Source organism: Pteropus vampyrus, unplaced genomic scaffold (genome assembly GCF_000151845.1).
Source record: "Pteropus vampyrus isolate Shadow unplaced genomic scaffold, Pvam_2.0 Scaffold35, whole genome shotgun sequence".
Taxonomy (NCBI): domain Eukaryota; kingdom Metazoa; phylum Chordata; class Mammalia; order Chiroptera; family Pteropodidae; genus Pteropus; species Pteropus vampyrus.
This window is the reverse complement of record NW_011888816.1, coordinates 6,093,153-6,108,839: the sequence shown is the minus strand read 5'-3', so window position 1 is coordinate 6,108,839 and position 15,687 is coordinate 6,093,153. Positions and strand designations below refer to the sequence as shown.

Genomic DNA, 15,687 nt, shown 5'->3' with positions numbered 1-15,687 from the left:
GTGAGAAAGTGGTTCTGGCAAATTCTAGCTTGCATTAAATGGGATTGGTTTCACCCACCCAGATACAGGCGGATCCTTGCCAAAGTGCATTTTATACTCTGAGAAGATTTCTTAAAAGCAAGTTTCAGCAAGAAGCTGGAAAGCCCTCCCAGGAAGAAGGTCGAGCTGGCAGTGATCAGGGGCTCCCAGGCACTTGGCAACGGTCCACAGTATGAACAACAGAGGGAGCCTGCCCCGCAGGCAAGAACACTGAGAAGGCTGGAGGTGTCGATGGTGTAAGCAGCAGTAAGGTAAGAGGAGCCAGTGCTCCAGTGAAGACACAGAAATGGAAGAACTCTGGAACCACAGAAGTAGTTCGTCCATCAGAAGGAATGGTGAGAAAATAGCTAGCTTCTGGGAAAAGGAACTGAAAGTTCATTGTCAGTGGGGTTCCGTCTCCCAGAGAAGACTCTCTTGGTTGAGGCTATCTTTGATGCTTTGTCACCTCAGCAGAGCCGAGCTCAAGATGCTGGTTATTAAAGTAAACAACTGCTTGGGCTCTTCCCTGGTCAGGTGCGTCCTATGGCTACTGATGACACTCCCAGTCGTCCTTCACATCTCAAGACCACATGGTCACAAAAGCAAAAGCACTTCCTTAGAACCAAATGACTCAGTGTTATTTCCATGGATCCTTGGACACATTAACCAAATGGCACTAAAAAATGGCACTATGGGATAGAACGGGCAGAGAGGGCACAATACCATCATGGACTCATCACTCTAGGAAATCCCTAGGATAAGGGTGTGGGCCCTGACTCCCTACTTCCACACTGGACATTCCGCACCACTGCCAGTGTTCAGTAGACTCACTTACGCAGTCTACTGAACTCAAGTGAAAGTCTTCATGGGAAGATGCCTTCTTTACTGGCTGTTTACGTTCAAGTGAGTGCTTTCTTAACCATTTCCTAGTGTTGCTTTTCACGATCTGACCCTATTCTGTGATTCCTAAGTTGCTCCAAACTCTTCTGCATCTTCTGATTACCCACGTACCCACCATGCACCCTGCTCTGCTTGTTGGAACGTAGGAGATAGTGTTATCACAGGCTTCTGCCTCTCTCTGGGGCAGGTAGGGATTGCTTGAGATGTTGAGGCACCGCTGTAGCCCTTGAGGCCAGAAGAAATTCTGCTTGAGGCCTGGAAGCATGGCATTCTGTACTCATCACCGTAGTTGTTCTCTTTGATGCTGCTTTGGTGTAAAGGGTAGATAAGCATCTTCTTTAAAAATTGTATTCAGGTCTGTTTCTGGGACTATAAAGACATTCCTTATATTACCTTATAAGGTGACCTTAAAAAGATGTAAAGTCATAGGTTTCTAACACAGAAAGCCTTTTTTCCCACTTTTAAATTAATTGGGAGTAAAAGGATTAATAACATTAAATTTCAGGTGGACTTTATATCCGTATACTCTATTTGTTGTGCGTGCACCACCATAAGTCTAGTTTCTGTCACCTTGTATTTGACTACCTTACCCTCTTCGTCCTCTTCCTAACCCCCTTCCATTCTGGTAACCACCATTCCGTTGTCTGCCATCTATGAAGGGGTTTTTTTTTGTTCGTTTGTTGTTATTTTATATTCCATGAATGAGTCTACGGCCATGCTACCCTGAACAAGCCCGATCCCATCTGACCTCGGAAGCTAAGCAGGGTCGGGCCTGGTTAGTACTTGGATGGGAGACCACCTACAAAGACCAGGGGCTGTAGGTGTATAAAAAATAAAAAAAAGTAAGAGACCATAAGCTGACAAGGCCCTTGCAATCTGTGAGGTCAACCAAGGGTTGCCTTGCCTAAAATATTCTTTTAAATAAATAAATAAGTTCCACAAGTGAAATCAGATGGTTCTTGTCCTTAGCCATCGGACTTATTTCACTTAGCACATACTCACAAGATCTACCCCTGTTGTCACCAATAGTAATATTTCATTTTTTATGGCTGAGTAGTATTCCATTGCATAGACATACATCTTTATCCAGTCAAAGGACACTTAAGTTGTTTGCATGTCTCGGCTATTGTGAATAATGATGCGATTAACATAGGGGTGCATATGTCTTTATGAATAAGTGTAGAAAAACTTTTACATATCTAACCTATTTCCACCATAGGTGGGACAGGCGGTGTCCATGTATTGGGGAGTGCTCCTAGAAACACCATCTGTAAAACAGTGTAGGAAGCAGGATGGGATGAACCATGATGCAGTTGCCAGAGGAACAGGCCAATTCCATGAGGAACTCTGAAATTGGGGTGAGGCGCCCTTCAGATACACCAAATTGAGGCAAGGAGACTGGGCTTTGTGCCCCCTCGCTGGCTGTGGGTGTGAGCTCAGGAAAGGCAATCCCCTTGAGGATAGTTCTTGGGGGAGGAGCTCAGCTGCGGGGGGAGTGTCTCGGTCCTAAAGGAAGGGGACCAGGCATTGCACAATATGCATTAACCCCCCAACCACCAGCTAATAATGAGACAACAACATTTTAAATTATTTATTTTTTTTCTATAGTACATCTCATTCAAATCATACATCAGTCTAATATTTTTTTATCCTCAAGCACAACTGATACTCATTTCAGATGCTTTTTTTCCTTTTCCTTCTTTTAACCTTATAGAATGGAGAAAGATACACTTTAATGGACAAAAACATCACTCAGAGTTTATTAAAAATACAGCTTCCCAGGCCCCACTCCCAGAGCTTCCAAGTATCTGGGGTGGGACTGAGGGATGCAAAATTTTAACCCCTACCCCTGTCAATTCTGCTGCAGGTGGTCCTTGAACCATCCTTAGAGAAACACTGCTTAGGACTTGTCTATTATCTGTCAGAAACAATTTCAGAAAATCCAGGAAATTAAGTATCCAGGAAAATAAGCTCTTCTATAAAATTTCCATATAAAAATAATGGTATTTATTTACAAAGTTTGAGATGCTACAAAATAATACATCACATTAGGTTAGGTACTTCAGTCGAATAAAGTCTACTACGTTAGGCATGTCAGATGTGGTGTTTTTCCCTTATCTGTCTTGTTTAAACTGCTGAAAATGTGTGGCACCCTGATGTTTCCTTCACGCAGAAAAAAAGCAGAACTATATTTTCTGAGAAAAAACCTAATAGCACATGATCAGGGTAAAGTATTTCCAAATGAAAAGGTGAACAAACAAGTGATTCGGACTCACATTTTTTTTTTTCTTTTCGTCATAAAGTCGAATATGGCGGTGGTCAACAAAACGTCCCGAGGACCTCACAGTACTGAACCACAGTCTTCAGAGTCCAGGCTGCCTGAGCAGCTAGTGCAGTTCGCCAGTTGGTGGTTCTGTTTTCCAGGACACTGGAAGGTTGAACCCGTCATGGTACTACTGGGAAAAACAGAACTGCAGCTGCTCAGAAGTCTTTCAACAGAAAAGTATCTGGGTCCTCACAAACTTCTTAGTATTAAAAAAAAACCAAAAAAACCTTTGACTCCAGTCACGAACAAGCAAAATCAGGCCAATTGTTAGTAGACGGTTCCTGGCATGTGAAGATAATACAGTGATAGAATGGTGAGTTTGAAGTGACAGTGATGAGTTTTAAAACCCAAAAAATGATCTGGGGAAATTTCCTCGTTGAGACAGGCATGGACAGAAACAAGCTAACGCGGTATAGAAGGGGCAGGTGGCAACTTAAACCTCTCAAGCCCCCTACCAGTGACCTGTGTGCGTAACCGTTGTCGCCCACGGAGGAGTGTTTCTTCCCAGGGGTGACTGTCTAAACCTGGGGGCTTCTGAATGTTGAGGCCCAAAGCTGACACCACAGCCTCATGCTGGGACTCACGAGTGGAGTCCCACTTCTGTGGCCCGTCTGTTTAGCACCTGGTGTGCCAGGGCTGATTTAATCCCAGAGCCACCTGGGAGGGCTGCGGTGAGGGCAGTTTTCAGGAGGCAAAGTGGTCCTTCCAGAACCCTGCCAGACAGGCTGAGGGACATTAGGCAGTCAAGCTCTGGGCTTGTTTCCTGTCTTAATGAGTCGGGTGGAAAGAGGTTCTCTCTCATTGAGACCCTTGGTAAAGAAAAAGTAAATGCAGCTGTAAGCAGGGAGGACCAAAGTCCATTCTACTGGAATAGCAAGAGGTCAAGACAGCGCTGACTTCCATAGGCCTTTTTGTAAAGCAAAGGCCATATAAGAATGAGACGAGATTCTACCTTGCCTGAGAACGGCTGCGCAGACTACATATAAATGAGGATGCTTTCTCCTGTCTCAGCCCCATGACGAGTGAATGGATGTTTGCTACCATTTAAGCTTCTGTACTTATCAGGGATTCCAAGGACGTAACTGGAAGGTCAAAGTTTTGTGCCCCATTTTTTTCTTCCTTAGCATATAGTGTGAGTGTAGAGTTATGTGGAAAAACTGGACCCCAAAGGTTATCTAAGCATAACTTTTCAGAGATATTTTGGTTATGTAAAGAGGCTCATTCCTGAGAAATGTTATGATTTATGTGGATATTTAAATCGATTTTTTGGAAAAGGTAAAATCTTAAGCAAACATCAGACATTTTCCTTTGGAGTAACAGTGTTTGGCTTGAGTGGAAGTCAAACTGAACATTCTACTGTGAATCAGACAGAGAGGGACATTTCTGAGGATCCCTCAGACTGCACAGTGCAGGCCCCTGGCACACGCTGTGGGCCTCTAATAAACAGATATGATCATCAGTGCTTGGGAACCACTGTTTTGTGTGCATGAAAACGGGGAACCTATTTGGGAAAATGGCCCTCTGTAGTCTTCAGCCCCACTAAAGCCAGTCCATAGGCAGAATAAAATTTGACACTTTATGTGTATAATACAAAAAGTAGATCTTTACATATCCAATAACTTATAAAACTAGAAGAAAACACCCAGAAAAGTGATTACTTTTCTCCTGTGTACGTTCAACTGGAAGGTAAGGAAGCTAATGAGAACTTCATGGGTTAGTTAGAATCTTCTCTTGGTTTATGGATACTGCTGATAGCTAAGTTTGTTTTTTTTGTTAAATCCTAAAGATTCCTTAACAGTCTCTAAAACGTATGCTTAAAACAGAGCGGCCTTTGGAATTTAGTAGCGATTCCAAGTGCACGTTGTGGGAGAGAGTGGCATGCTAAGGTATGGAGACATCTGTCTTTCAATTGTCTGATTCAGAACCAATGTCACTTTTTCAGGGGGGCCTTCCTTGGCCACCCCCAGTCAAAGTAGCCTATTGCCTATTGTTCCATTACCATTTTTTTTTTTTTTTCCGGTAGCACTGATCAATCTGAATGTTTTCTGTTCTGTATTCAAATGCTTACTGAAGGGTTAAATCTTTACATTCACTGTCCAGGGCTCACTCACAGTCTTAAGGTCTATCTCAGATTTGCTGGGTAGGGACCCTTCTCTTACATGCCCTCAGGCAGGGAGCTAGAAAGATAATGTATCACTGATAAAGCTAACCAGGTTCTCTCCTTCCGAAGGTGATTATGGTAGAAGAGGCTGAGGCAGGTCCCTTCCCTGGTTAACCCTGCCCCCATGAACACCCACCCCCACTGCATTCTGACAGTGGGCCTAAGTTACATCTACACTTAGAGCAACTTTGCTGTCTCTTCAACCCAACTGGCTAGAGTTGTGGTTTAGCAAACAGCTGAGTTATCGATGTCTGCAGGGCTCAAGTGAGCAACTCCTCTGTGAAATATCTCCATTTAAATGACCAGACATGGGCTATTTGTTTGTCGGAAGGCTGACCCTGGCATTATTTTTCAAGTATGGCAGGGTATGGTCACCACTGTAAATTTTGCTGAGGAGGTGGAGTTATCCCCTTTCAGCCTGGTTAAACTACATAAAGTTTTCTCCCTGCCACTTCTACACAGAATTGAAGGAAACGAAACATATGGTCATCATTTGCACAGTTGTCCAGGGGCAGTGGGCATCACTGACGGGTGCATCACTGTGGCAGCACCTCCTTTGCCACCTCGTCGGCAACGTTCTCCATGGTCATAAGGCACAGTGTATAGCAACACTCAGAGAAGCTGCTTTTATCACCTTGTCATCGCATGAAAAGATTAAGTGGATGAGACGCTTCACAGTGGGGAAGGGTGAAGGAAAGCCTGGGCAGCTGCCCGGGGGTGCCTCGAGCTCTGCTGTGAACCCTGGCGGCACTGCCCTTCCCACACACGGTCAGATACAGCAGGCCTGATGCCGCCTGCGCGTGCTAAATGGAGCAAGAATTTACTGACTGAACGACACTATGTGCTTGAAAGAGTCATAGCTAAACTGACCCTCAAGGGGCGGAAAAGCCTCTAGAACTCCCCAGAAAGCAGTGTGACCAGCACCCTTCGAGAGGGGTGTCCATGTGTGCACATGCGCGCACGCAAGTAACCCCCCGGGGTGCTGCTCCTCTAAAGAAGCCTCACTGTTGTATTGTAACCTAACATCTTTTCACTTTGACTTCTATATGACATCGTGACCGAGGGCTGAGCTTTAGACCCAGACAGATCTGTTTAGGAGAGATTAGGGAGAATAACAGAATTTATCTTTCTAAACATCTCCACCTAGTTTTCTGCTCAGGTTAAGGCTTTACACCAGCAACATGTACTGGTGACTACAGGGCGACTCTTTTAGATGTCCTCGGCAGTAACCCCAAAATATTACTGAGAATCAGAGGCCATTTCCAGTCAAACACCACACACCTGTGGCTGGGATGGCCGATGATGGGGCACCAATGACGAAGAGTCTTTGGTTGCTTTTTCTTTTAAACCCATGTTATATCAATTTAAAGTTTGATAGCGGCAGAGAGAGAGGGAGAGAGACACGGAGGGAGGAAGGAAGGATGGGAGGGATGGTTTCTCAAGAACTCCAGCAAGGATTTCACTATTTGGTAAAGGGCTGGTTAGGATTCATGTGCCAGCAGTGAACGGTGATGTACAAGCCTTGAGAGCTGAATCGCAATACTTTGAAGACTGAACAGCTAGCTGCGGCAGCCCTTGGCCTCACCAGGTCGTTGCTGGGCCCGCTCTGAGCACACAGATGGGAAAGGTGAGGGTTATTAAGGGAGGGGGCGGCCTCTTTAAGGACAGTTTGGAAGGAAGCCTGGTTTCACCTGACTGTGCAGCTGACAATCTCCTTGTCAGAACTGTCTCCTGGAGGCCCATGGGGACCGGCTGTGACCTTTGCAGCTTCCGACTCCTCCCATTTGTCCAGCCGCAGGGGTGTGCCCCGGAACTCAGGCTGAGACGGAATTCTCTGAAGGCTGCCTCTCTTTATCTGTGCCCCCTCGAATGCTCTGAGTCTGCACGATGGCTCATTTCTGACAGAATGAGTTTTTTGTCTCCAAGGAACTTAAAGTTGTATGTTTTTGTGGATTAGTTTTTAATGGCCTAATCAAAATTTTAGGTCAGCCAAGTTTTTTTACCTGCGGCTCCCTGTAAGCACAGTGGCAGAGCTGTAAAAAGGCATCCTAACTAAGGCACCCACGCTTCCCCCATGGGATTGAGAAAAGGTGCTGGGCTTGGTGCTGGGCCCACAGATGCTAGATGTATCAGCTGGGGCAAATCCCAATGATTCGAAACAAAGATTTAGAGTTAATTTTCCATTATTATGGGCTCCTTTTCAAGGCCTTAATGTGAAATCAAGTCGGGGTCTGGCCATGGTGGCAGATGTCTCCACACCCCTCCATTCGGAGACGTTAACTGTGAACACACCCACGCGGGGTGCCGGCGGCATCTTTGGCTCTGAGGCTATGAAGTAACACACTGGGTATCGCGCTTAAACCCAACCATTTAGAGAGTTCAACATTTTTACGACAGTTTCCGTGAAACACGACATCGGGTTAGTTTGAAATGCAATTTACCCAGGAATAAACCCAATAAGGTCATTTTGATTCATGAAAATGTACAAAAGGTGACAGGTACAGGAAAACATTGCTGTTCATGTTCTGAAAAAATACATCTTTTAAAAGCAATGACATTTGGTTCATTTTCAATTGCACGATGAGTGAAATACAATTACTGCAGGGGTAAGCAAGCAATTCGGTCATCAGAATTTCTTTTGTTGTAAATGAAAACGCTATATGAAATGCATAGCTTTGATTAAAACTAGACACAATTCCCTTCTCCGTAAAACTCCAGATTTAGAACGCTGGCGAAAGGCAGTGCTGGCAAAGTATTTAATGCACGCAGAAATGCTATTCTATGTTGGCTTCCAGAAGTAGCCCTAAACAATTCTATGCCCCAAATGCATTGGCTAATAATGATCATTTCAGCTTTACTATAAATTATTCTAAATATCACTTAAGTACTTAAGAATTAGCACTCGCTCCTTTCTAGAAGCCGTCTAAGGCAGCTGATGCGTAAAGCACCTCAACTAGACTTTCAACTAGTTCAGCAGTTCAATCTGTGCTCCCGAGGCCACAAGGATTGCCATCTACATCCCTCACTGTACAAGTCACCCCCGCTGGGACTTTTCATGTTCATCTGTGCCTTGTAAAAGGCAGCCCAGGCAGGGGAGGGAAACTAGAGAAACATAATCATCAAGCGCTGCTCCCTGTAGCAATCTTAATTCTAAGGAGGGCTGCGTGGGCGTGCAGGAACACAAAGACCCCCACCTCAAGGAAGATAAACGAGCTTCATTCGTGCTGCCAATCTTCTGGGACTATCCCCTCTCTATCACCTCAGAAAGCGCACTCTGTCTGAGATGTGATCTAGTGCTCTGTTGTGCAGAGTCTTCACTCACACTACGTTAACTTTCATCTCGATCATGTCAGCCTTCGTGTAATCTGCTTATTGTGTTTCCCTAGTTTTCACTGAACACACGGGGCAAACAAAGGCAAAGACTGAAGCAATCATTTCAAAAACAAGAGCTCACACTAAAAACACACGAGCGTCAAATATTATTGAAACGTGGGTTTCCTCCTGTCTTTATTCTGGGGAGGAGGAATCCTCCTCGTCTTCTTCCTCGTCTTCGTCGTTGAAGGAACAGGGCGTCTCGCCTCGGGACTCGGAGCAGTGAGAGGCCGCACTGCTGGACTGGTGACTGTTTGGGGCAAGGAACTGCCCAGTTGCTAAGGCCACTTCAGCATCCAAGCAAAACCCCTGGTTTACACTAGCAAACAATTAAAAACACACAGGCTCATTAATGCGGCGTATGTTTTAAGCTTGGTAAAATAGGAATGACAACGTGGGAAAGGAGGTGCCCCTGGCGAGCTCTGCCAAAATCTGTTCAGGACCTATTCTGGCAGTGACACGCTGGCTCTCCCCTTCAGAGAGGGACGAGGCTCCGTGGCTTGCCTTTCTAACCCTGAAAAAATACGTACCTTGATTGGGACAAGGTGGCACCAGTGGTCAGGTCTAAATTTGAAACGGATTGGGTAGAGTTCAGAAGGAGTCCCTGATTTAACCAAGAAGGTCCTGTGGAGATATCTATAGGAAAAAAAACAAAAACAGAAGAGGTAGCCTCTGCGAGTTCTGTGGCTGCTACCGTTAAGGGTGAGGAAAGCAGACAAGTAAGGGCATCATAAGCCTGTTCTAAACTACAGCTAGATGAGTCTCCCGCCCTCAGAAAAACCCAGGTTTCCTCAGCTTGGAAAAAAAAAAAAAATTCTAGAACATGAGAGCAGGAAAAAAATATGGAAAAGCAGACTATAACAAGAAAGAATTAATTCAAATTAAACGAATCCTAGAACCTCATTCTTTTTTTTTTTTTTTTTTTAATTTCAATAGGAGAGGGCAGCTCACTGAGTACAGGGATCACCATACTACCCTGGACACCTGCTGTCCTCATCACGAAAGACTCAGGGACTCTGAGACTGTGGATGTTAAAAGCCACAGCCAGGAGTGGGTAAAGAGAAAGTCAAACCAGAAGTTATCAGTGAGGACAGAAAGATTTTTACCAAAACTCCCATTGCACCGTCTTTTTCAAGTGCCCACGGGTGAATTCAGTGATACAAGTCATCAAAGATCTATTATTTTCCCCAGTATCCTTTGCTTATAACTCAAACTAGCCCTTATTTTAAAAGGTCACAAGCAGTCACGTTTTTCTCAAGGGTCAGACAGGTATTCCTGTTTCAGTCTGCATGCCGTATTTTGGGTATATCCTTTTGATCTTATTTTCTATGCATGTACCATATTTCTCCCATCACAACCTTGATCAACTCTTATTGTAATTTTATTTGTTTAGTACTTGTCTCCTTATCTAAAATGTTAGCTCAAGGAAGGCAGTGACTGGAACATATCTAAATGTTACTGAATGAGTGCGTTTACAAAATAGTGAGTTTCTCTCTCTCTCTCTCTCTCTCTCTCTACCTACCTACCTACCTACCTACCTGTACATTCCTAAAAAGAAATCCTTTGAGCTACATTATAAGATAAAATTGAACGTACACTAAGAAAATGTAATTTGCCAAAATGAGCTTTTATGCTATTTAATCAATAGTTCTGTAATTACTGTGCAAAAATAAATAAAGAAAACTGTGTGTACTGGGATTGGAATCTCTGCTATCCTGGCACCGTCTGACCGAGTGAGAGGCTTCCTATGCTGGGAAAAAGTAAGCTAGATGACTACATTGATTTTAGAACGGCCTTTTGGACCTTTTCTCACAGGCTAACTAAGGAAGCTGTGGAAAAAAAAAGACCTTCAATTCTAAAAAGAATAGCAGACTTTAAATACATTAAATAACAAGTCTGTACAAGATAAAATTAAAGCCAGAATCCCGTACTGAATATTAATTAGTATATATGGAAACTTTCTGTCTGAACACAGCTATTTTGTTTGTGAGCATAACACATTAAACTTTCTTTTCACAATGGCTCTGAAAAGCCTGAGTTTCTTTCACATGATCATAGGACCCACACAATGGTTCTCACCATCTTAAGAGCCCCTCTGGCCCTTTGCACACGAAAGGCACACGTTTCTTCTTTTGAACTAACCAGAAAGTCTGTAGCCTGATCTGCCAATGAGGTCATGAAGAGATAAAAACCACAGAGCTTGCCTAATCGGCCTGAGCTTTTACAATGAGAATGAGCTAAAACAAAGTTCTGGTGATTTATTGAGTAAGCCCTTTCTTTAGACCCTGGCTGGACCGCCAGGAGGACTGGGCTGCTAATAAAACAGCAGGTCCTGCTCTGGGAAAGTGTGGGGAGAACAGAGCGGGTGTGTGCGGGGAAGATAACGGGACTGCTTGGCGGAGGGGCAAGAAAATGGGGTCACCTTTGCAGGAGGTGGATGGTGCCAATTTAAGAACTAAACCCAGCAGAAACCAAATCTCAATCGACAGACGTTTGTGTTGTGACCAAAGGGCCCAAACCGTAAAATAAAACAAAATAAAAGCTACTTCTTTACTTCTATTTAACCGTAAACACCGTAAAACTAATATGAGAATGCCTTCAAAAAGCGATGCAAAATTCTAGGTGGTAATACTTATAACGAAGGAAATGGCCAAAAGCAAAGGCAGGAGCACTGTTTATGCATCCAAATTATCTGTGCAGAATATTCCTAATTCTTGACATTAGGACAATCATAAAGAAGATTTCCGAATTAGTGGGAAAAAAAACCAAACTGAATCATAGAATATGCAAAACAGTGCTTTTGTTTTTAAGTATACCCTTTTAATTCATAATAAAGTCGATTTAAAAATGGGCAAAGAGTCTGTACAGATGTTTATTTCTCCAAGAAAGATATACAAATGGTCAATAAGCAATGAAAAAATGCTCAACATCATTTGTCATTAGAGAAATGCAAACTGAAACCACAGTGAAATACCACCTCACATCCACTAGGGCGGTGATAATAAAAAAGATGAGCAATGACAAGTGTTGTGTTGAGAAGGATGCTGGGAAACTGGAACCCTCATGCATTGCTGGTAGGATTGTAAAATGGTACAACAGCTTTGAAAAACAGTTTGGCAGTTCCTCAAAATTTTAAATATAGAGTTACCATATGACCCAGGATTTCTACTCCTAGGTATACACCCAACAGAACTGAAAACTTATGTTCACATAAAAATCTGTACAAGGATGTTTATCATAGCATCATTCATTATAGCCAAAAAGTAGAAACATTCCAAATGTCCTCCAAATAATGAATGGATAAGCAAAATGTGGCTTATCATACAAGGGCAATAAAAAGAGACGAAGTACTGATACATACTATAGCATGAATGAACCTTGAAAACGTTATGCTAAGTAGAAAAGTCACAAAGGCCACATATTGCATGATTCCATCTATATGAAATGTCCAGAATGGACAAATCCATAATGACAGAAAGCAGATTAGTGGTTGCCAGGAGCTGGGAAGAAGGGAGAGATAGGGAATAATTGCCAATGTGTATGAAATTTCTTTTTGGGGTGATAAAAATATTTTAGAATTAGTGGCGATGATTGCACAACCTTATGAATATACTAAAGACCACTGAATCGTATCCTTTAAAATGGTGTATTTGGAAGCATTTGATAGATTGCTCCCCAGCACATGTGGTCAGTTTGACTCAAATAAAATCTTACAAAAAAAATATATTGTGTATTTTATGGCATGTGAATTAAATTCCAATTAAAAAAAAAAAAATCACACCACCATTTTACAGCTGACTGGGGAAATAGGATGCTTCCATGGTGCAGGTGAGAGTGTAACTTGGTGAAAACAAATTGGTCACTAGGATATAGTTACAGGAATGTTCAAAGTAGGACTGTTTTTTAATATCAAGAATTAGAAAAACAAACTAAAGGTTTATCATTAGTAAAATGAACAAATACATTGTGATATAGTCACGTAATGGAATTCTATACAGCAGTAAAAATGTATGAATTACAGCTACATTAAATCATATGGGCAAATCTAAAGAACATGATGTGTGAAAAAAAAAATCAAATCACTAAAGAATTGCTGCTTTTATTTACATATAAAGATCAGGGGTAGACAAAACTAAATAATAAATTGTTTCCAATTTACTATATTTGTGTTTGTATCTCTAACCAAAAGCAAGTGATAATAAATAAGAAATTCAAGAGTGGCTACATTTAAAGAAGTAGGGAAAGGCACAGAATTGAGGACAGGAATAGATTTGAACTAACTTTCTATGAGAAAGGGAGAAAGGTTTTAACAAGTTAGGGTTTGAACATTTAATCAGGGACAACATGCGAAAGCATTACTTAACATACCTGTGATATAACCTTCTAAAGCCTTTGGCACCAGTGATTTCGCAAGTTTCAGATCCTCCAGAGAGCATTTGCCTGACTCTAGGCCAAAAGACATCCCCATCCGCTTCAGGACTTCTATGTCATCGTGGATCTCAAAGGTGTTGTCAAAATTAAAAAGATATTCAAACCTACATCAGGAAACAAAATTATATGGGGTTTTCCACGTGTTCGAGAAGTCTGAACAGGTTTGTACTCAATATGCTACATAAAAGAATGAGGGCCTCAGTTCAGGTATTGTCCTAGAAACTGTTATTGTTCAGAGCAATATGAGTCATTTTGCTGTGTTCTGGGTAGATGACATCTCAAATATACCACTTTCCTAATTAAAACAATTTTCTTGTGACAGACAAAAGGAGTCCATAAACTTTAGCCCTAATTAAGCTGTTGCAGACTGGAGATAGAAATTCCAGTCTAAATCTAGTATTTTTAAAGTTGTCTGCAGATTTGTCACAAAAGATAAAATATTAAGAAAGATTTCCACTTTAATATAACCTTACTATGAGTTGGCCTATTAAGAAAAAACATTCTGATTGCTTACTTCATTTCATGAGTTAAATGTTAGCTATGGCTCACTTTGATAAACAATAAATGGAAGACTTTTCACAAATTAACCAATCCCCAAATCCTGTCTTAAGGGTCTAAGGAGTAAAATGTCTTAAGAATGTTCTTGTATACAGCCATGCTACCCTGAACAAGCCCGATCCCGTCTGATCTCGGAAGCTAAGCAAGGTCGGGTCTGGTTATTACATGGATGGGAGACCACCTAGGAAGACCAGGTGCTGTAGGCGTAAAAGATTAAAAAATAAGGGATTATAACCTGACAAGGTCTTTGCAATTTGTGAAGTCAACAAAAGGTTGCCTCGCCTAAAAAAAAAAAAAATGTTCTTGAAAAAGACTAAATCGGGATGCCCAGCTTCCTAGCATAAGCTTTCAATAAAGAAGTGAATGTAGGAAGAAAGAGCCATTCTAACTCTCAGGCGAGGCCCTGGGGCACCTTCACCCACAGGCCTCAGATTTACAGGGACAGAGCACAGGAACAATGGTAGGTTCACACTGTCATGAAGTGCTCTCTATTAAAATTATGTGAGGGTCAAACTTTTTATGCTAGATCTTAGATCAGGGCAAAAATCAGAATTTAAAGCAAAATGCCATATTTAAATAATTTGAATTATACGAACTTGAATAAAGTACATGGACAAATTTCCAGGAAAAACTCCCACAAAAAATGTGAGGCGAGTGCCTGCCACAGACATGAATCCAGACATGGTTTAAGAACAGATGGTTTTGTAAATTTAATCCTCATAGTGGGAAAGCCTCCTGGCTAATTAAGGAGAAAAGATTGCATCTCCAAAGTAACTGAAAGACAAGGCTTTAGGACCTATCTTGAATAACAAGCTTCTACAAGCTTCTTAGGGCCTCCTTCTTCTCCACGCAGGGAAGGGCCGGGAAGGAGCATGAGTCAGTCAGTAACCACCCACGGATGGGAACCTTACTAGACCCCAGTCAGGATGAAGAGAATCCATAAAACCCTTAGGCCAATGACTCCCAGATTTCCTGCTACTCCTTTTAGACTTAGAAGACCAACCGAAGAAGAGAATTTTATAATTCCCCACAAAACAAGAGACTGACAGGAGAGAGTAACTGGAATTCTAACAGGTTTCTTCCCCTGCCCGCCGGAAAGTATGTTAACCACTCTCTAGAATTCTCAGTTTTATTTACGTTAGTTCTTTTAGACACAGGTTTTTGTAAAAAATTTGCCAAGTGTGTGAATAGCAATATAGAATCTACTGTTTACTGACCACTGGGCTAGCCCTTTATGAATATATCTATAACTTTTGTAAACCAGCAACTTCAATACTGTAATACTTATTTTTATAAAGGAAGGAATGAGATCTTTGAGAGGTTAAGACACTACATAGCTAGAGGGAAGATTAAAAACAGATCTTCTGACTTCATAGCCCACATAGTCTCTACTATTTCTAATTGTGCCTATAGTTTTAATTATCAAATACTTCTGAAAACCCCACTCGCTGTTTTTCTTCTTTGTCTTTTTGTGTGTGCGTGCGTGTGTGTGTGCGTGCGTGTGTGTGTGGGGCGGGGGGTACCTTCTTATTTAAGTGACCCAGAATCTCTGTATTCGGGGGAAGCAACACTGCCAGGCAGCAGACTAGGAAAAACAAGGGACGGTGAAGAAGCCCAAGGGCAAAGCTGCAGCTCTGAGGCGACCAGAAGTTCCAATCTCCTTGGGACAGTCCTGGGCTCTGCCTTTGGTATTTATGTGATCACTGAGCTTCCTTTTGCTTTCAAATGTATCCCAATTTGAATGATAAATTAGACGCTGACCCTTTGTAACAGCATTTAACATTTATAAAGTGCTTGCTTTGAATCCGATCCTTTACAGGCATTATTTCATTTAATCCTCACAAGGTTAGGAAGTGACGGAGGCCCTGATATCATCCTGATTTGTTCAGAAAACAGAGCTCTGAAGCAGTTAAATGGGGGA

The 15,687-nt window shown here is 42.3% G+C and overlaps 1 protein-coding gene and 2 pseudogenes across 5 annotated transcripts in view; 2 read left to right on the top strand and 1 right to left on the bottom strand.

Annotated features, from left to right (window-relative positions):
- Nucleotides 1–1,623: 1,623 nt before the first annotated feature.
- On the top strand, nt 1,624–1,742 carry LOC111738135 (annotated as a pseudogene).
- Nucleotides 1,743–2,495: 753 nt separating this feature from the next.
- The window catches only part of TFDP2 (transcription factor Dp-2), a 120,186-nt gene continuing 106,994 nt past the window's right edge, over nt 2,496–15,687 (bottom strand). For 3 of the 5 annotated variants that reach the window (XM_011357430.2, XM_023529082.1, XM_023529083.1), the window contains 3 exons: nt 13,146–13,312; nt 9,308–9,413; nt 2,496–9,096 (listed from right to left, as the gene is read on the bottom strand). In XM_011357430.2, the coding sequence (XP_011355732.1) occupies nt 8,913–9,096; nt 9,308–9,413; nt 13,146–13,312 (457 nt within the window). In that variant the 3' untranslated portion in view covers nt 2,496–8,912. The remainder of the gene's footprint in view (nt 9,097–9,307; nt 9,414–13,145; nt 13,313–15,687) is intronic. The other 2 variants (XM_011357427.2, XM_011357428.2) reach the window with 1 other exon arrangement.
- Nucleotides 13,854–13,972, top strand: LOC111738152 (annotated as a pseudogene).